General features: G+C 57.0%; 3 protein-coding genes across 7 annotated transcripts in view; 2 read left to right on the forward strand and 1 right to left on the reverse strand.

The window, feature by feature from the left end:
- UBE2D2 (ubiquitin conjugating enzyme E2 D2) overlaps positions 1–174 on the reverse strand; it is a 26222-nt gene extending 26048 nt beyond the window's left edge. Inside the window, exon 1 of the mRNA XM_042025362.1 lies at positions 63–174. Coding sequence (XP_041881296.1) covers positions 63–86 — 24 coding nt within the window. The 5' untranslated portion in view covers positions 87–174. The remainder of the gene's footprint in view (positions 1–62) is intronic.
- A 7192-nt stretch (positions 175–7366) lies between these two features.
- STING1 (stimulator of interferon response cGAMP interactor 1) lies at positions 7367–14210 on the forward strand. Of its 5 annotated transcripts, none has more exons than XM_042025359.1 (7): positions 7373–7715; positions 8176–8237; positions 8825–9002; positions 9842–9950; positions 10108–10346; positions 12179–12365; positions 13749–14210. In XM_042025359.1, the coding sequence occupies exons 1-7, from the start codon at positions 7566–7568 to the stop codon at positions 13940–13942; spliced, it is 1119 nt and encodes a 372-aa protein (XP_041881293.1). In that variant the 5' UTR covers positions 7373–7565; the 3' UTR covers positions 13943–14210. The 5 variants fall into 5 exon arrangements, with proteins under 5 accessions (XP_041881294.1, XP_041881295.1, XP_041881293.1 ...); XM_042025356.1 differs by having other exon boundaries at positions 7376–7715; positions 7948–8237; XM_042025357.1 differs by having other exon boundaries at positions 7377–7715; positions 8002–8237.
- Positions 14211–18813: 4603 nt separating this feature from the next.
- SLC35A4 (solute carrier family 35 member A4) lies at positions 18814–19951 on the forward strand. The gene is made up of 3 exons (XM_042025364.1): positions 18814–18892; positions 18993–19091; positions 19257–19951. The coding sequence occupies exons 1-3, from the start codon at positions 18878–18880 to the stop codon at positions 19452–19454; spliced, it is 312 nt and encodes a 103-aa protein (XP_041881298.1). The 5' UTR covers positions 18814–18877; the 3' UTR covers positions 19455–19951.
- Positions 19952–19975: the final 24 nt, after the last annotated feature.

Below are 19975 nucleotides of genomic sequence, written 5' to 3' on the forward strand. Positions count from 1 at the left end.
ATGTAAGGAGAGCGGGCCGGGGGGAGCGGGGCCGTGCGGGGCCGGGCCGGTTCGGCCCTTACCTTGTGGATTCTCTTCAGCGCCATTGTGTGCGCGAGGCGGCGGCAGGAGGGGCGCGGGCGGAGGGAGGGGGCGGCCCGCGGGACTATTTGCGAGGGGAGGGGGGGAGGAGGAGGAGCGCGGAGGTGGCGGCTGCGCGGGGAGGGGACGGGGAGGGACGAAGCGCGCGGAGGGGCGGGAGGGGACCGGGGCCCCCCGGGGCGGCGGGGCCGGGGCCTGGCCGGTGTCGGGCGGTGGCGGCCGCGGGCTCAGCGGTGCCGCAGCTCCTCCGCTCCCTCCGCCGCCGCCGCCGCTTTATGCGCTACCTCCGCGCCGCCCGCAGCGGATCACTCCGCCACGCCGCCGCCGCTGCTGCCCCCGGGCACCACTCCGGTTCCCGGGGCGGAGGCACCACCGTGGCGGGGAGGGGAGGGAAGGGAGAGGCCGGGGCGGGAGGAGGAGAAGGAGCGGGAGAGGTAGGGGGGGCGGGGAGCTGCGGGGACTATTTGTCGTGCCGAGCCGCCGTGCAGAACTCTCCAGAAGGGGGAGGGGGAGCGCGCGGAAGGATACGGCGGCGGCGTGAGAGCGCGCGCGCGCGAGGCGGCCGCCGCGGCGCGTGACGCCACGGAGTGTTCTCTCGCGAGAAGACGGGACGGGAAGAAGTCCCGGCCGAGCCGGGCCCGAGGCCGCGGGGACCGCGCGGGCCTGAGGGGACGGGCCGGGCCTGAGACCCCGCCAGCCCCGGCCCCGGCGGGATTTCTCCGCCCCCGGCCCCTTGCGGAGCTGCCGCACTCCCCACCCCCCGAGATGCTGCCTGGCCCCCGTGTGGAGGCCCTGGGGGCCTGTCTCGGGCAGGCTGGGAGTGCGCTTGGGACAGGCAGAGCCCTCCGGGAGCACTTTAGTGGCCGCAGGGGTACCTGGCTTGTCCTGATCGAGCCTGTGGCCTTCGGTGGCGGCTGCTCCTGGCTTCGGGAAGCACAATTCACGTTAAATGGCACTGAAAGCCCGGCTGGTGACACAGTGTCCCTGCTCCTGCCTCCTGCCCCTGTGCCCGGGTGGGGTTGAGGGTCCCTGGTGCTGCCTCTGGGCCATGGTGGGCTGTTCTCAGGCTGACTTTGCTGCCAGCCTTCTGCAAGAATTCAGCATTTCCGGAGGCTGTAGCACAGGGCGTGTTTTGAATTTCTTCTCCCTCTACATTTGTTAAGGAGAAAATAAACCACAAATTCATAAAAATGCCTTTTTGGGTGGGATTTTTTTGGTTGGGTTTTTTTCCAACTACTTTGGTTCATTTTGTGGCGTCTTGTTCTCTTTTCTTTCTTTCTTTCCTGTTCATTTTGGACACCCCTTGATTGCCACATTCCAGACAACCCTGCACAGCTCATTGATCTAATGTCCCAGCACAAGGCAACACACCCTTCATCCCAGCCACACCACTGGAAAGGCTCAAACTAATCCCAAGTAGTCCTGGCTCTAAAGGCCAATCCTGGGTTGTGGTAAAACTGCTTTTCTTCCCCCATTTTCTGCTTTCCTTTTGTATGGCCCAGCCAATGCCTGATCCCACTCGGGCAACCTGATCCCAATCACTGGAAGTGACACCACAGATTCCTTTTCTCTAGGAGACGCTCCTGTGGTCCCTGAGGGCAGGACAGCCCCTGGCTCAAACCTGTCCTCGGCAAACATCATGGCTGGGACTGTGTTCCAGGGCACAAAAGGCTTCCCACCCCTCGGGAATATCTCTGGAAGCGACTTCCTCCTCTTTCCAGGGCAATTTTCCAAGTACCCTCAAGTCACAGCTCTAAGGACTTCACATCAGTCAAGATTAAAGTAGCCTTTTTCTTGTATCTGCAGGAAAAGTGCTGGATTTCATCCCCAGAAAGAGACAAAAAAAATGGTTTTGTTGTGGTTCTAGTACCAGGGATAAGGATGATCTGCTGTTTGCGGCCAGCTGGATGCAAACTGCTCCACAAGATAAGGAATGGAAGCAGGAAAGTCATTTTCATAATGCTTTTTCACACGGTAAGACCTGAGACATCCAGGAATGACATTTCATAGGATCTTGGAGTCACAGACTGCCTTGGGTTGGATGAGATCTTAAAGCTCATCCAGTTCCACCCCCTATCCTGGGCAGGGACACCTTCCACTATCCCAGCTTGCTCCAAGCCCTGTCCAGCCTGGCCTTGGACACTTCCAGGGATGGGGCAGCCACGGCTTTTCACGCACCCCCTCACAGCATTTGAGGAGCTTCCACCTGCAGCTTCCTCCCTTTCTGTCTCCCAGGGTCAGAGCCGCTCCTGCAGAGCCTGTGGGTGTGGCCATCCCCCATCCCAGGGACTCTGCTGTGCCCTGAGTTCCTGTTCCTAAGGGAGGTACTGAGTGATCTGCGGTCTGCACCTGCCAACACCATCCCATGTCAACATCTCCCAAACATCAGAGCATCGCTGGAGGAGTTCTCTGAGTGCTGCCTTGTCCTCAGATGACTCCAGTCTCCATGTGCCTTTCTTTCACCATCTCCCTCTGATCGGCTCTGCTCCACAGGGTCAAGTTGCAGCGCTGTATTAGGGAAAGAAACTCTTGAAGGGCTTAGGGAAAGGCACAAGAATTTAAAGGAATACAAACTTCCCAGCCGAACTGGCTAAATCTATTTATTCCAGGCTTTGATAACTTAGGAGACCTTTGTTAGAAGGTGGAAAAAGTCACTCTAAAGGAGGGAAGACACAACTGGAAGAGCAAAAACCTCCCGTGTTGGGCACACACTGGTGGGCAAGCTTCAAAGAAAAATAAACTCCCAGAAAAAAGTACCAGGAGCAGCTCCTGCCCCAAAGGTGCTCTGCCCAGCAGTACCACCCCAGTCATGGAATTATGGAATGGTTTGGGTTGGAAGGGACCTGGAAGCTCATCTTGTTCCAATGCCAGCCTGTGACAGCTCCAAAATGAGCAAAAATGGTTTTTCCACCCAACATGTAACTGGGGACTCAGTGCCACAGGACACTGCAGGTGCTGGCTGCTGACAGACTGCAGAAATCACGAACTGATCCACTGACATCTATTAAATTCAAACTCTCTTAGGCAGAAAGTTCTGGTGCTCCCCTTTGGGGAGCAGGACCCCAGTGGGTGAGGGGCGTGCAGCACTCGGAGCAGCCCCACGATGCAGGGATGGAGGGGTGCTCCATTCTGCCACCAGGATTTTAAACTCATTGCTGAGGGGTGCAGGCTGGGGTCAGGGTGGGGCAAGGGATCTCCCAAGCAGAGCACATCCCTGGAAAGGCATCACATCTCCACGTGGGCTTTGTGAGCTAAGGTCAGGGCCCTGCAGAATCTGGAGGCCAAGAGAGAGACTCCCAAATCCTTGGGCCAGGACAGCTCCCTGGCTCCCTTAACTGCCACCTCCCTTGTCCCACAGCTAAATGCTTGGAGAAGAAGGTTGTCCAAGGAGCATTTGGACAACGCTCTCAGGCACAGGGTGGGATTCCTCGGGCTGTCCTGTGCAGGGCCAGGAGTTGGACTCGATAATCTTTGTGGGTCTCTTCCAACTCAGCATATTCCATGATTCTGAGATTCTGTGAAAGTGCTTGGCTCAGCGAGTGAGAGATGATGTGTGCTTAGGAGCTTCAGGAAGCAGGTCTCTGCTGCCACCAGATCTCCCCCAGCACTCGGTGGCTCCTCACTGCACCAGAGAGTCTGGCCTGGTTCTCACAGCTCCAGGCCACACAGAATATTGCAGAGCACTTTATTTTTGCTATTTTGTGGCAATAAAGCAGCCCTGTCACACGGGACCTCTGAGGGACACTGCTGGTGCAACTGCAGCACTAAAAACACCGACTGCAGCACTTTAGTCAAGGGACCAAAGCCACTTTTGACACCAGCCTGGCACTGGAACCCCATCCCTGCAGGTATCCCCGGTGAAAGCTGTCACTGGGAAGCCTGCCCTCTGGGTAAAGCCAGCAGCTCTACCTGCTTTGGCAGGGCAATGGGAAAAAAGGGGATTAAAGGAAGGAAGTGCTGCTGCTGTGCCCATCCTGCAGCAGAGCCAGCTCTGTCACGCTGCTGCTTCCTGCTCACAGCCCTTCACCCAGGGGCTGCCAGGGAAATCGCCATGTTCCTGGCCTGGCTTTTGGCAGGGGACATGCCACATGTCTCCGTCCTCTCTCTGGGAGCAGGTCTGGGCACCACAATGTGAGAAAGATCTAAAGCTGTTAGAGAGTGTCCAGAGGAGGGAAACGAGAATGGAGAAGGGCCCAGAGGGGCCACACAAGAAGCATCTGAGGGCACTCAGCCTGTCCAGTTGGAGCAGAGGAGACTGAGGTCAGACCCACCCAGGGGCTGCAGCTCCTCCCAAGGGGCAGCTCCGATCTCTGCTCCCTGGGACCAGGGACAGGACCCAAGGGAAGGGCTGGAGCTGTGTCAGGGGGATTTAGGTTGGATATCAGGGAAAGGTTCTTCCTCCAGAGGGTGCTCAGGCACTGACCAGGCTCCCCAGGGAATGGTCCCAGCCCCAAGGCTGCCAGAGCTCCAGGAGCCCTTGCACACTGCTCCCAGGCACAGGGTGGGATTGTTGAGGTGTGTGTGCAGGGACAGGAGCTGGACTGGATGATCCCTGTGGGTCCCTTCCAACCCAGTTTATTCCATGACTCTGTGGTTCTCCTGATCTCAGCAAGGGCTGCAGTGTTTGTAGGTTGCTGTACAGAGTCAGCTTCTGTGCCCAACTCAGCCTCACACAGGTGTGAGCACCAGCCCGGTTGGAGGTGCTGCGGTGCTGGGCCAGGGAGGTGCCTTGCTGGGGTTTTCTATGCATCTAAATTCCTCCAGCATCGTGTGTGACTTCTTGTTCCCTCTGCTTGAGGGAATAACAGCAAATAGGGGCAGAGGGAATGTCAATCAAGACACGATCTGGAAAAGCAAATTGTTGGCCAGAGGAAGGCCAGGGAGGACAAAGGTGGCAGTTTCAGTCCTGCCACTTCTTGTTGGCTGTGCAGAAGCACTGGGTGGCACTGGGCAACACTGGGCTCTCCATTCCCAGGCAAACTCAGATGTTGCAGGTGTCCACAGGCGGCCACAGAGATGTTCTGAGGGCTGGAGCCCCTCTGCTTTGGAGACAGGCTGAGAGAGATGGGGGTGTTCAGCCTGGAGAAGAGATGGCTCAGGGGAGACCTTAGAGTGCCTAAAGACAGCTGGAAAAGGACTTTGGACAAGGGCCTGGAGTGAACAGCACAAGGGGGAATGGCTTCCCACTGCCACTGGATAGGGTTAGATGGGATATTAGGAAGGAATCCCTCCCTGTGAAGATGGTGAGACCCCGGCACAGGTTGCACAGACTGAAGCTGTGGCTGCCCCATCCCTGGAAGTGTCCAAGGCCAGGTTGGATGGGGCTTGGAGCAAGCTGGGATAGAGAAAGGTGTTCCTGCCCATGGCAAGTGTTGGGAAGGAGGTGAGCTCTAAGGTCCATTCCCACCCAAACTATTCCATGACTCCAAAATTCTATAAAACCTCATTCCTGGAGTTTAGACTCACTTCTCGGACCAGGTACTACAGCTCTGCTCCGAACAGAAGTGAGACAGAAATACCGCAGGTGTTGGTGTGCTGAGGGTAGAACCGAAAGCAAGAGGCCAGGCTCTGTGGGCAGGAGAGCCACCAGCTGCTTGGGGACCTGCAAGAAGGTGGCTGGGGAGACAGGCAACCCCCCCACCACACCAAAGAGCCAACCAGGGCAGGTCAGTGAAGCCCGACTGGAATGGGACAAGCTTTATCCCAGCGCTGGAGGAGGAAGTGATTCACTTGATGTTTTAGCCAGCCTTTGTGTTGACGAAGCAAACATCATGTTGGCTGTATCCACCGGCCCTCCCGGGGCAGGGAACAGCAGCCAGATGGTTTGCTGGGGTTTCTGAGGTACCACCAAAACAAGCAGCTCCCTGCCAGGCCCTTCCTCCCACTCCACACAACTTGAGTTGTGTCCGTAGAAGGCAGCAGAGCACAAGTCTGATGAGGAGCAGCTGAGGGAGCTTGGGGGGCTCAGCCTGAAGAAAAGGAGACTCTGGGGGGATTTTCTCTCTCCACAACTCCCTGACAGGAGGGTGCAGCCAGGTTGGGAATGGGCTATGCTCCCAGGCAACAGGGACAGGACAAGGAGAAATGGCCTCAAGCCAGCACTAGAGGAGGTTTATGCCGGATATTAGGGAAAATTTCTTCACCCAAAAGGGCTGTCAAGCATTGGCACAGGCTGCCTAGGGCAGTAGTGGAGTCCCCATCCCTGGAGGGATTTAAAAGACTTGGGGACATGGGTTAGAGGTGGACTTGGCAGTGCTGGGGGAATGGTTGGACTTGATGGTCTCAAGGGTCTTTTCCAACCTAAATGATTCTTTAATTCTATGATTTTAATTAAATGTGAACCATGGGCATGTCTGAATCAAGATCCTTGTGCTGTAAGCCTGCGACAGCCTGCAGAGACCCTGGCAATGTGGGTCTGTGGGGACTATCAGGGTCTCCTGGAACCCAGGGGCATTCCTGGACAGAAAGCAATGGGACTTTGAGCATGTTCTGGACAGTCACCCCCTTTCCCAGCCTGTATCTACCTAGTTTGGCACCCCAGAGGCCATGGGTGACCATGCTGAGGGCTTTGCTGAAGTGAAGGTTCTCCCCACATCCCCACAGCCGGTTTTCTTGCCATTCTGGGTAGCCGGGTCCATCAGGTGTGATGTGAAATCCCTCATGGCTGCTCCTGTCTCACCCTTCAGGTGTTTGGCAGGGATTGCTGGGAGGATTTGCTCCATCATGCTCCCAGGGTCAGAGGTGACATTGAGCAGGCTGTAGTTCACCTCCTCAAAGCTGGGTGTGAGATTTCCTTCTCCCACTCACCAGGGACCTCCTGATAGCTACAACATTCCAAAGAGATCAGAGAGGAACCTTGCTAGGGAATCTCCCTCAGCATCCTTGAGTGCATCCCACCTGCTCCTAGGGACTAATCCATCTTCTAATCCATCTTCCCGAATCCATCTTCCTCCAGGATGGGAATACCTCACCACTGCTTGGAACAAGGAACTGGAAATCTCGAGGGCATCACTGGCCACCAAGAGCCTGGCTGCAGGAAGCCCTTGCTGTGTTGCCAGCACCTCTGGGCACTGCTCCCCAACCTGGCATCTCCTGGAAGTGTGTGGGGTGGGGGCAGTCAGGGCACTGTGAGTCACCCTCTGCTAGATGGATTTGAGTCTGTTCTGCCCCTGGCAACCTGCTGAGCTGAATCAATGCCACCTTTGAATCTACTGCCCTTGACAGATAAAATCTCAATAAAGTCTGGTTTCCTTCCTCATTCCAGTTCCACTCAGACCATGTCCTGGCAGATTTGGGGCTTTCCAGGACGTGCAAGCTCATGGATATCGAAACCTGGCACAGTCACCAGTGCCTGGATTTCCTGTGGGCTGAGATGCCCTGTGTGGCATACTCATGGATGCCCTGTGTGGGAGAGCTCTGGCGCTCTACAGGCTGCCTGCTGCTGCCAGAGCTCCTTTCATTTTCACTTTCCTGGGTGTTGGGAGATGTGCAGGTCTACCAGCCCGTACGTCGCCGAGGCTCCGGGTGCGTGTCTGCAGCAGCCTCCGGAAGGAGCCTCAGCTGCCCAGGCGGCAGCGCAGAGCCCGGGAACCACAGCGGGGGAAACCTGGGGCTGGCAGCTGGAAACTGCTCCGGTGAGTGCGGCCAGAGCAGTGACAGCCCTGCGGCTGCGGAGCAGGGCGGGCTGGCATCCATTTAGGAGCGGGGTGGCCAGCCAGGCTCTGTCTTGCCGAGCCCATTTGGGCACAGGGGACAGCCCCGAAGGGGATGCGCAGGGGAGCCTCCTCAAAGGGTTGTGTGCTTTGGGATGCTCAGTGAGTGCTGGGCGCACGCATCCCCCTGATCTGCTATTATCCGCTCCCACAGTGCTGCTGTGGGTGCTGGGAACGAGCTGCTGCTGACCCCCCATCTCCATCGCAGATGCCCCGGGAGCCGAGGCAGCGCCGTGCCCCGCTGATCCCCGAGGCCCGCGGCGGGCGGGCGCAGCGCGCTGTGTGCGTGCTGCTGGCGCTGTGCGCCGCGGCTCTGCTCCTCGCCGGGGAGTCCCTCGTGCCCACCGCCCGCAGCCTCATCTTCCACTTCGCCACCCTGCAGATCGGGGCGCTGCTCAAGGGCATCTGCCACCTGGCCGAGGAGATCTTCCACCTCCACTCCAGGTGAGCCGGCGGGGCTGGCTGTCTGCGGCTCTCCTGGGACCACCCTGGGGACAAGGGCGTTGCACCCTCGGGGTGTGGTGGGGTTTGCTGCTGGTCGCTGTGCTCACATGTGCCCTCTGTGGCAATGCTGTGCCGTGCCCGGCAGCACACGCTGCCGTCCATCACCCTCCTGTCCTTCTCATCTCTTGCTCCCTCTCCCACCCTCTCTCCCACTCCCACCTGCCCAGCTCCCCCATATGTCCATGGATGTCTCCTCTCTGTGGTAACTCCCCAGTGTGCCCTTTCCTTGGGGAACAGATCTTGGCCCCCAGCCTTTTCCCACCACCCAGTGCTGGAGGGCAGGGGGCTCTCTTTGCTGTCCAGGGTGACATTCCATCTGCTCCCTCTGAGTCCCACGGGTGCTGCAAGGGACCCAAGCCCTCTCCTGGCTGGGGGCACTGGGGTGTGCTGGGCAGGGTCCCACAGGGCTCTGTAGTGCTCTGGAAGGTGGCACTGGCCAGGAGGTGGGAGCAGCCCTGGCCAGTGCCCTGTGGGCTGCAGAGGGTGGGTGGCCACCAGCCTGACTCCTGTCTCCCTCTCCCATCCAGGCACCACGGCAGCTTCTGGAAAGCCCTGAGCAGCTGCTTCCCCCCGCGCTGGCACGGGCCCATGCTGCTCATCTGTGGCTCAGCCTACGTGGCTCTCCTCGGTGATGGGCAGCCACTCTGCCTCCACCTCATCTTGGCCAGTCTGTGCCAGCTCCTCGTCCTTGCGCTGGGGCTCCACGTAAGGCTCCCACACCTTCAGCCTGGCCAGCTGCCCAGGGAGCCCGGCATCCCTGAGCAGCCATGGGGGCACATAGCCAGCTCTGCATGGCCTCTGCACGTCCAGCCCACCCAGAGTGAGCCTGGCGGGAAGAGCACTCTCAGCTCAGCCCTGCAGGGCTGATCTCCCTGGCCCTGTGCTGCCAGGAGTGTGGGTAGGAGGGCCAGGCTGCCTCCTAATGAGCACAACCACTCCAGGGGATGGTACAGCCCCCTGACATGAAAAACAGGGGTATTTTAAATCAGTCAGTCGAGCTGGTGCTTGAGGGGAAAGCAGAGCCTGTGTGTTCTCAATTATCAGTGTGGTGTGGGGGCAGAGCCAAGCCCCAGGTGCCACTGCAGCATTGAGAGGGCTCTGCTGTGCCCCAGCGGGGCTGGAAGGGTCACACAGGCTGCAGAAGGTGCTTCTGTCAGGTGCCTGTGGGACTGGACACCCATCTCCACCTAAATGCACACACAGAGCTGGCAGAGACCACTGGGAATCCCACCATCAGGCACTGGGATGTCTCTTCTCCCATGCTGGAAGCACAGGGCAGATGCACAAGTTGCACTGGGACACACAATCCCAGTGGAGGGTGCAGCCAGGGAAATGCCTGGCTCACTCCAGCCCCCAGTTCCCCCATCTGTGGGGGCTGTCAGGGGCTCTGCCCTCCTGTCCTGCATGGTGGTGGAAGGGGCTGGTGGGGTTGTTCACTCTCCAGATCTCTTTGGAGTTCTCCAATCCCTGTGGAGAACTGACTGTTGCAGAAGGGCCCAGGTGGGTGGTGTCATCACCTGGGCTGTCTGTCCTTCCCTCCACAGAAGCCCTCAGCAGTGGAGATGTCTGAGATGTCCGAGAGGTCCAAGCAGAACGTCGCTCATGGGCTTGCCTGGTCCTATTACGTTGGGTACCTAAAAATAGTCCTGCCACGTATGTAGCTGTTTCCCTGCATTCTCACGCCTACAGATAGAAATAGCTCCTAATAACAATCCTCCCACTTTTACAGTGTTAGCAGGGAAATGGGAAGCAAGGCAGAATGCAGCTGTACTCACACCAGGCACCTCTGCCCGATACTCTCTTCCACCAGGGATGAAAAAGTCCATGGAGGAATTCTGCAGAGCCAATCCCAACCTCCTGGCATGCAGGAAGACCTGGAAGCTGCACATCTTGATCTCTCTGAGCTGTGATGTCTATGATGACCTGGAGAAAGCTGACAGCAATATCCAGTATGTGACAGACCTCACTGAAACCACCCTAGCCCGAGCTGGCACCAAAAAGAGGGTGTACAAACACAGCCTCTATGCAATCAGGGATGAAGAAAACCAGGTATGCTGGCTGAGAGCAGCAACATCATCCCCAAAGTCTTGCTGGCCCCAGCAGTGGCTGTAAGGACAGGAGACTGTCCCCTCTCCTATTAGACACTCCCAGCTTTCACCAGGCTTCCACAAGATGGAGAAGTCCTGTTCCAGTACCCCTTCCTGCTGGCTGACTACCCCCAGGCTCAGCTGCAGGGATGATGGGTTTGTTTAACCCCTCCTGGAGCTGATTTAAGTCCAGAAAAGAGTAGAAAACTGAGCAGAAAAAAGCAGATGTGGGCTACAGAGCATCACTTCCCAGAGAACGAATGTTTCCTTGTGTTGTGAACAGGTGCTTGAAGATGTCTGTGTGAATCACTATTTGACTCCCCCCTTTCCCCCAGTCACCCCTTTTCCAGGCTGGTGAGCCCTAAATCTCTCCATCTGACATTGCGTTCATCTCCTTCCACATCTCCCGGCAGACTGGCCCTGTCCCTTTCCCTTGGAGGAGGGAACACCCTGGTGCTGTGGATGGAGGCATTGCTCTGCTCCTCACCTGGGTTCCCTGATTTGCCCTTTGGCAGTGGCTGAGCTCTGAGCTGCTGTTCCTAAAGCCCTGCCTGCAGGGACCCCGAGCCTCTCCTGGCCCTGCTCAGGGGGAAGCACAGTTGGCCGCGGGTTCTTCCCGCTGCGCTGCACGCACGGATGCTGTGTTCCCTCTGCCAGGCTCCTGCTGAGTCACTCTGCTCCCCAGGAGCTTCAGCAGCTCTGAGCCTGGACCTGGCCTTCCAGTAATATCTGCCCCTCAGCTTCCTGCCCAGGCCCTCACAAGTGGCAAGTGATGCAGGGCCCAGCACCAGCACCTGCCCCAGGGCACGGCAGTAACTGCCTGCCAAGGCTGGGAACTTCCTGCTTCTCTGCATTTACTTGGGATCATGTCCCTCTTCCTTCTAATTCACTCCTTTAAACTTTCCAGTTTACCCAGTGTAAGACTTACTGGTAACCCTGCTCCTCCTTGGCTTGTTTATGGCTTTATCAGATTTCTCCTTGTTTCTTTGCTCAGCCTCCTTCCAGCTGTGCCTCCACCTTTCCAATGTTTATGTTGTTCTCTGCCCTCCAGCACTCTGTTAGGATGCTCAGACTTAGAATAATGGAATCACAAAATATGCTGGGTTGGAAGGGACCCACAAAGATTATCAAGTCCAACTCCTGGCCCTCCACAGACACCCCAACAATCCCACTCTGTGCCTGGGAGCAGTGTGCAAGGGCGCCTGGAGCTCTGGCAGCCTTGGGGCTGGGACCATTCCCTGGGGAGCCTGGTCAGTGCCTGAGCACCCTCTGGGGAAGAACCTTTCCCTGATATTCAACCTAAATCCCCCTGACACAGCTCCAGCCATTCCCTTGGGTCCTGTCCCTGGTCACAGAGAGCAAAGATTGGTGCTGCCCCTCCACTGTCCTTTGTATAGCAGAAAGCCACCAAGAAGGTGTGGTCACAGGGCAGGAGTGTCTCCCTAGGGGAGATGGGGAAAATTCCATGGGGAAAATCACCCTCCAGGCTGCTCTTGGGAGCACTGACAAAGTCAGTGGCTGGACCCCATGGGCAGGTGCAGCTCCCTGAGCCCACCTGGCACAGGGGACACTTGTACCTGTCAGGCCAGCTGCTCTTTCCCTGCTCTGCATGAGGCAGGGGGACACTGGGGCCAGAGCCAGTGTCCCTGTCCCAGTGTTCCAGCACACAGCACCAGTGCAAGGCAGGCCAAGGAGCCGCTGAGAGGTTCTGAGTGCTCTGCCCAGTGCCAGGGTCCCCCAGCAGCCCTTTGCCCAGTCCTCCTGTCCCCACATCTTTTCCTTCCATCCCTGCAGCTCTGGTACTGTGCTGTGGAATATGCCACCCCGCTGCAGTCCCTCTACGCCATGTCCCAGGATGAGTGTGCTGCCTTCAGCCGGGAGGAGCGCCTGGAGCAGGCCAAGCTTTTCTACAGGACCTTGGAGGAGATCCTGAAAGGCTCCAAGGAGTGTGCAGATGCCTACCGGCTCATTGCCTACGAGGGTGAGTGAGGGGGAAGGGGTTGGAGTGCCCAGGACAGTGGCTGTGTTCTTCTAGCCCTGAATGACCTCAGATCAGGGTCTGTACAGAGCACAGCTGATGCTCCCAGTCAGGGGACCACAGTGGCCCCTGCTACCATGGGAGGAACAGAGGGGCTGCCTTCCCACGTGAAATAGGAACATCACTGAGCATGGCATCACCAGCTGGGTGAGGGAGGGGATTGTCTCACTCTGCTCTGGGCTGGGCAGCCTCACCTCCAGTCCTGGGGCAATTCGGGCACCACAATATGAGAAAGATCTACAGCTGTTAGAAAGTGTCCGAAGGAGGGACCCGGGCATGGCGAAGGCCCCAGAGGGGCCACATGAGGAGCACCTGAGGGCACTCAGCCTGTCCAGCTGGAGCAGAAGAGACTGAGGTCAGACCTCACTGGAGGCTGCAGCTCCTCCCAAGGGGCAGCTCCAATCTCTGCTCCCTGGGACCAGGGCAGGACCCAAAGGAACAGCTGGAGCTGTGCCAGGGGGATTTAGTCTGGATATCAGGAAAAGGCTCTTCCCCAGAGGGTGCTCAGGCACTGACCAGGCTCCCCAGGGAATGGTCCCAGCCCCAAGGCTGCCAGAGTTCCAGGAGCATTTGGACAGCGCTCTCAGACACAGTGTCTGTGCAGGGCCAGGAGCTGGACTGGGTGATCCTTGTGGATCTCTTCCAATTCAGGGTATTCCATGATTCCATGATTCCAAGGACTTCTTGCTGTGGGTCTGAGGAGCAGGGAAGGTGGTGGCAGCACTGGTTGTCCCAGCTGAAGTCCCCAAGGGGACTTGAGACAAGCTGTCTACTGCAAGAATTAAGTATAACAGCAGGCATCCAGGGGAAGCAGCAGCTCCCCTTGCTGTTGATGTTCCTGGAAGAAGTTGCTGGGGCTGTCAAGCCCTCCCCAGCAGTGGGATGAGTGTGTGCTGGCTCGGTGCCATTCCTGCTGACAGGGGATGGGAGGGAGCGAGGATTTCCCTCATTCCCATCATCTTTTCACTCCCATCTCCTCACCTCCGCCAGATGAAATCAGCATCTTGCTGTAATGAATGTTGGTTTTTTCAGAGGAAACTCAGCGCTCTCCCTGATGGGGAGGAGCATTTCCATCCAGTGAGGCACTTCCCATCACAAGCACTACTGGGAATCCAGCACATAGTGCCTGTAATTTTACACTCCTCCCCGCACTTTGTGTTTGAATTGTTTCCCTCTGCTGTGCTGAAAGTGGAAAGTAAAAGCTGTATTTTGACTGTGCAGGAAATTCTGCATATTTTGGGGCATCTCACAGAGAATTTGCTCCCTGCCCAGAGCTCTGCCTCAGGACAACCAGTGAAGGTAGGTTTTGTCTTTCTTCTGTTCCAGAGCCAGAAGAAGCAGAGACCTGCTTCTTGTCCAGAGAGATCATGTGGCACTTGCAGCAGGAGCATCGCGAGGAGATCACCATGCTTGAGGGGAACCACCTGCACACCCCGTCCATGGCCCTGGACTCAGCAGAGCTCAACCTCCAGATCAGTGTGTCAGACCTGCCACAGCCACTGCGCACTGACGGCTTCTAGCACAGCCCTCACCGCCCCTCGGGGCTCCAGTCACCCTTCCCCAACCCCCTTCCTCTTTGGAGCACATGCCGTCCATGGCAGCGACCCCCAGCTCCCAGACAAACCTCCTGTGTACCAAAGTTACTGGAGCAGCTGACTCAGCCCACAGCCTTGTGACACGCTTCCCATTTTTTTTCTTATGTACAAGCTCATATATTCTTCTGTGGGTGTATTGGTTTTTTATCTGCTTTGATTTGTGTCATATAAAGCACTTTCCTCTGGGACCAGCTGCAGTATCCTAAATCTTGGGCACAATGTGCAGTCTGCCCCATGTGGGATAGGAAAAGGTTTTTCCCTCAGAGGATGGTGGGACACTGACTGGCTCTAAGGCTGCCAGAGCTCCAGGAGCACTTGGATGATGTTCTCAGGGACAGGGTGGGATTGTTGGGGTGTCTTGGCAGGGCCAGGAGTTGGACTGGATGATCCTTGTGGGTCCCTTCCAACCCAGGATATTCCATGATTCTGTGATACGCTGTGGTGTTGGATGGGGCTTTGGAAATCCCCACAAGTGTGCCTGTGTGTGCTGGGACAAACACAGCCAGCCCGCATGGCCTGACTCATGGGGCAGCTTCTGCAGGCACAGGGAGCATGTGCAGGACTTCCAGGGGAACTTCCAGCCTGAGGGGAAGTGTTGGTGGCAGAGCAGGCTCACCCGGGATGGGGAGATGCCAATGGAAAGGGCTGGGCAGGTGCAGGCTGGAGCTGCGACAACAGCCCTGCTCCTGCCCTTGGCTGCCCAGCTCCTTTTAGAATCATGGAACCCTGGAATCACTAAGGCTGGAAAAGCCCTCTAAGGTCATCGAATCCAACCATTAACCCAGCACTGCCAAGGCCACCACTGACCCGTGTCCCCAGGTGCCACATCCATGCGTTTTTTAACATTTCCAGAGGACAGTGACTGCCCTGCACAGCCCATTCCAATGCCTGACAATGATTTCTGTGAATAAATTCTTTCTGATGTCCAAACTGAACCTTCCCTGGAGCAGTTTGAAGCCATTTCCTCCATTGTTGTCCCTTGTTCCCCAGGAGCAGAGCCCCACCTGGCTGTCAAGGAGTTGTAGAGAGGGAGACAGTCCCGCCTGAGCCTCCTTCTCCCCAGGCTAAGCCTCCCCTCAGCTCCCTCAGCTGTTCCTCATCTTGTGCTCCAGACCTTTCCCCAGCTCCATTCTTCTCTGGACACACTCCAGCCCCTCGATGTCTTTCTTGTGAGGGGCCCAGAACTGAACACAGAATTCCAGGTGCCTCACCTGGGCTATATATGCACCTTTCCTGCATGTGGGAGAACATGGTGGGAGATCTCTCCCCAGCTCCAGCCCCACAAGCTTTCAGGGGAGATTTGGCTGCATGTTGGTCCTGCTGGGGCTGGGAACTGGAACCCATTTCAGGATGCAGTAAAACCTTAATCTGCAGCCTAATCTCTGGGTACTGCATCTGTGCGAAAACGGCAGATGAAAGGGCTGTGAAGGGAGGGTTGGGACAGCAAAGGCCACTGCAGAGAGCCAGCTGGTTTGCAGAGGTATCAGGAATCTTTGCCAAGGCCTCCGGGATGTGCCAAGTGCCTGGTGCTGGACTGACTGGAGAGGGAAGACAGCAGGTGAAGGACCTCCTGCTCCTGGTCGGAGACACCCTGGGTGCGGGGAGCAGAGCGGGGGTCTGGCCCTGGGGTGTGGGCAGAACATGGGTCCTGGTCACCTGAGCAGCGTTCCCAAGGGCACAGAGCAAATGCTGGCTGTGGGCACCTGCTGAGATGTAAAGGAAATGCAGGGCTGAGCTCAGCAACACGGGAACAGCCAGCAGCAGCTGTGTGAGCAGCAAAGCCACTGCAGTCCCCGAGGGCTCTTCAAACCCATCCTTGTGGGACACAACTCTGTGTCCTCCTTGATGCCCTGCTCCCTTCTCATGTGGAAGGTTCTTATCTCGCCCATCACTGCAGCCAGGCTGGGCTGGCGATGCTGATAAGCTCAGGCCATATTAGCAGGGGACAGGTTGAAAGACAGGCACAAGCCCAGAGGAAATCTGACAGCACAACCTTGTTCCAGCAGCAGCCGTGCTGCCAGCCAAAGGCTCAGCTCCCGCCACTGCTCAAGGGCACAGCCGGGGCCAAGGTGAAAGCCTTTGCTGGCAGCGGGAATCGGAGGCAGGGCTGGATCAGAGGCAGGAAAATCAAACCTCCGAAGTGGCAGCTCGCTGCTAAACTGACAAACACAGGATAACCAGTTTCCCCTTGAGCTTTCCAACAGCACAAATAGCTCAGTTTTAGTGCTAATCACAGTATCCCACAGCAGCTCTGACTCAGACTCAGGACTTTCCAGCTTGGAGGCAGACTCGTCCTGATCCATGGGGAGCAGCAATGCACCACACCTCAGCAAGGTGAGCCGAGCAGGTCCAGGGGCCACCACAATCCAGCGGGTCCCAGGCGGAGCAGGGAAGGAGGTTCACAGCCTGGATCCTGCTGAGCAAAGCACAGGATGGCTGCATCCTCCCTCCAGCCAGGGCTGGGGACAGGGCTTCTCCCAGCCCTTCCTCACATCCCAGGTGTTTTCCCACCAGAAATCCCAGGAACCACCTGCAGTGACCCATTCGTGCTGCTCCACACAGCACAGAGCCTTGGTGTGTAACCTTGGGGGGCTGTGGGGTGAGTTCCCTCACAGACCCTCTGCAGGGCAGGTACCATGACCTAGAAAAACTGATCTTCATGGAATCCCAGAACGGGTTGGGTTGGAAGGGACCTTAAAGCTCATCTCATTCCACCCCCTGCCATGGGCAGGGACACCTCTCACTGTCCCAGGCTGCTCCAAGCCCCATCCAACCGGCCTCGGACACTTCCAGGGATGGGGCAGCCACAGCTTCTCTGGGCACCCTGTGCCAGGGCCTCACCACCCTCCCAGGGAAGAATTCCTTCCCAATATCCAATATAAACCTACTCTCTGCCATACTGTCCTGCAGAAAGTGCTGGTGAGGCTGCTGATGGGTTCACCTCTCTGGAGGTGAGAGCAGTGACTGATCATAGGGATCTGCTGCCCTCACATGTTTTTTACCAATACCCAAATTTTCCCAATCAGCCTTGCACTAAGTGGCATTTTTCAAGTGTTGTGATTGTTCCAAGAAAGGTCCTTGCACTCACTCACATAGCTTTATTTTATTTTATTTTATTTTATTTTATTTTATTTTATTTCATTTTTACCTTTCATGAAGTAAAAATCCTGCTTGAAAAGTGGCTGGTTTGAGGCGGCTGAGGAAAATGTCAGGTTCACTAAGTCCACACCATCCTCTGGATAAAGTTTGGAATCCTGCAAAGCAAGGAAACAGCCGCTCAGCACTCAGCCTTCAGCAACGTTTGGCGTTAAACTGGCTATTAATATTAATAACGATATTAATGCTTCTTCTTTGGGCTGCACCTGCCACTGCCTCTTGAGTCCCTTTCCTTTCCTCTTCCCAGTGCTCAGTGGAAGCAGTGTAATATACGCTGGGAATGTATCTAAATTAACTTGGAGAGCAGCAGCCTGACAGCCCAGAAGGCTTCACGGAGCTGCCTCTGTGCCAGCGTAGCACCCACAAGAATAACACATACATAACCCCCAGCATTACAGGTTTTAATTAAATTGTGCCAAGCACCTGAAACCAACATTTCCCACAGTTCCTCAGCCTTGCCTGCAGTTCTGCAGTGCCTGTTTTCCAAGCTGGAAATGCTGCAGTCCGGGTCTCCTTGGCACCTCCCGTGGCTGTGTCAGCTGGAGCGTGGCCCCAGCACAGCTCTGTGGGGCTTTGGGCTCACACAGAGGTGGGACAGCCCCAGGTTGTGCCAGGAACTGAATATTCAGGAAAATTTCTCCACTGAAAGTGTGGTCAAGCACTGTGACAGACTGCCTGGGGCAGTGCTGGAGTCACCGTCCCTGGAACTGTTCAAAAAACGTGTGCGTGTGGCTCTCGGGAGCTGGGAGCTGTTTAACGTTTTAATGGTTTTTTTTGGCTTGGCAGGGCTGTGTTGATGGTTGGACTCGATGATCAGAGAATCATTTCGGTTGGAAAAGAACTGCAAGATCATTTTTGTTCTTCTCTTGATTTTGTTCTCGTATTTCTGGGAGTGTATGCGAAAATTCCTCCCTGGAGCTGAGGAGTGCCCATCAGAGTGACTCCTCGAGGCTGAGTGAGAGATTTGCCCCGGGCATTGAGATGGATGAGGAGCATCAGTGTCTGCTCAGTAATTACTTTACTACCTTTAGTATCATTTAATATCAGTATTGCTTCAAAAATATTGTGCTGCTCTAGTAGTTAGAACTACCTACACTGTGCAGTAAATAATTAAGATCTTTTAGCCTAATCATTATAATCATTAATTTAAATATTTTACTTATACAAATATTTTTGGGTTACCATCCTTAATCCTGAAGGACAAAGTCACATAAAGGCTCAATTGCACTGCTTTAGACATAAACCCTTGGCCAAGCCTGGGACTGGATCAGGCTCCTCACGGAGGAAGAGCCCTGGGAAGCTGCGGAGCTTGGGACCCCCATCCATCCTGTCCCCACGGGCGGGAAGGTGGCTGGGCTCTGGCAGTCCTGACGGCGCTGAGGAGCGCCCATGAGCTCCGTCAGTGTGGCCCGGAGCGGCCCCGGAGGCGGCGCAGCGCAGCCGATACCGCGCTAAAGCTTCAAAGGGAGCCACCGCCCCCCCAAGATGGCGCCGGACGGGCGGCGTGAGGGAGCAGGGGGCTGTCACGTGACTCCGCCCCACCCAATCAGCGTCTGGCGTGGCCTCCGTGGCGGGAAGGGGAGCGCGGGAGGAGGCGCTGCTTCCATGACAACCAATCAGCGGCGCATTGGGGGCGGGGCTAAAGGGGGCGGTGTCACGTGCATCCCCGCCAGCCAATCAGCGGCGGGCGGCGGCGGCGCCAAGATGGCGGACGATAAGGTGAGCGGGGAGGGCCGGGGCTGAGGGGCCGCCGAGGCTGTGGGGAGGCCGCGCCGGTTCCTCCCGCGGAGGGTGGGGATCACCTCCGTGTCTCCCGCAGGACTCGCTGCCTAAGCTGAAGGATCTCGCCTTCCTGAAGGGGCAGTTGGAGAGCCTGCAGCGCAGGGTGGAGGACGAGGTGCAGGCCGGCGTGGGGCAGGTAACGCGGGGCTCGGGGCGGGTCGCCCGCCGCCTCTAAGAGGGACTGGTGGGGGAAAAAACAAATCCTAGGGAAAAAACAGCCCACAACTCACCCCTGGGGCACGTCCTGTGTCGCCCCCTCCCCGGTCCCGCCCGGCCGTGCCTCACTGTGCTCTCCCCTCAGGACGGGTCCCTGCTGGCATCGCCCTTACTCAAAGGCTTTCTGGCGGGATACCTGGTAGCCAAGCTCCGCTTCTCCGCTGTCCTGGGCTTCGTGGCCGGCACCTGCACGGGGATTTACGCCGCCCAGAACTACGCCGTGCCCAACGTTGAGAAGACGATTCGTGACTATGTGAATTCACTGAAAAAAGGTCGGGACTAGCGAGGAGGAGCCCGGAGGCAGCAGGGACTGCAGGAACGGTGCTCCTTAGGTAGCAGGCACAGAGCACTCCCAGGGCTTTGGGAGGCACATCACCTGCACCCTTTTCCCTGGAAGAGGGCTTTGCACCACACCACTGCGGCACGTCAGGGGGCTGGTGATGGGTGTTTGTTGGGCATCATGGCAGCAGTGATCACTGCCCTAACCCACAGCAGCTTGAGAGCACTGAGGGGCTGCCGGCTGCCTTTTCCCCTCACCTTTCCCAGTGCCCCTGCAGACTGAGGGGCTGCTGTGCCCTGTCACCTGTGTTCCCTGTAACCCTTGTGCCCTGCCACCCAGTCCACACTGTGCCCTGGGAATATGCTTTGTGTGGCTTCTCAGGAAGGCTTGTAGTTCTCCTGACAAGAGACGGCACCCTGCTCTCCTGCTGCATCACAAATGTTGCAGGGAACATCCTGCTTGAACTACGCTCATTAAATTCTTGGTATTTGGTCTCTTCAGTGTTGCAGGGTGAGAGTCTGTCT

Source organism: Corvus kubaryi, unplaced genomic scaffold (assembly GCF_017639235.1).
Source record: "Corvus kubaryi isolate FWS band 111438036 unplaced genomic scaffold, C.kubaryi_AGA036_p1.0 37270, whole genome shotgun sequence".
NCBI lineage: Eukaryota > Metazoa > Chordata > Aves > Passeriformes > Corvidae > Corvus > Corvus kubaryi.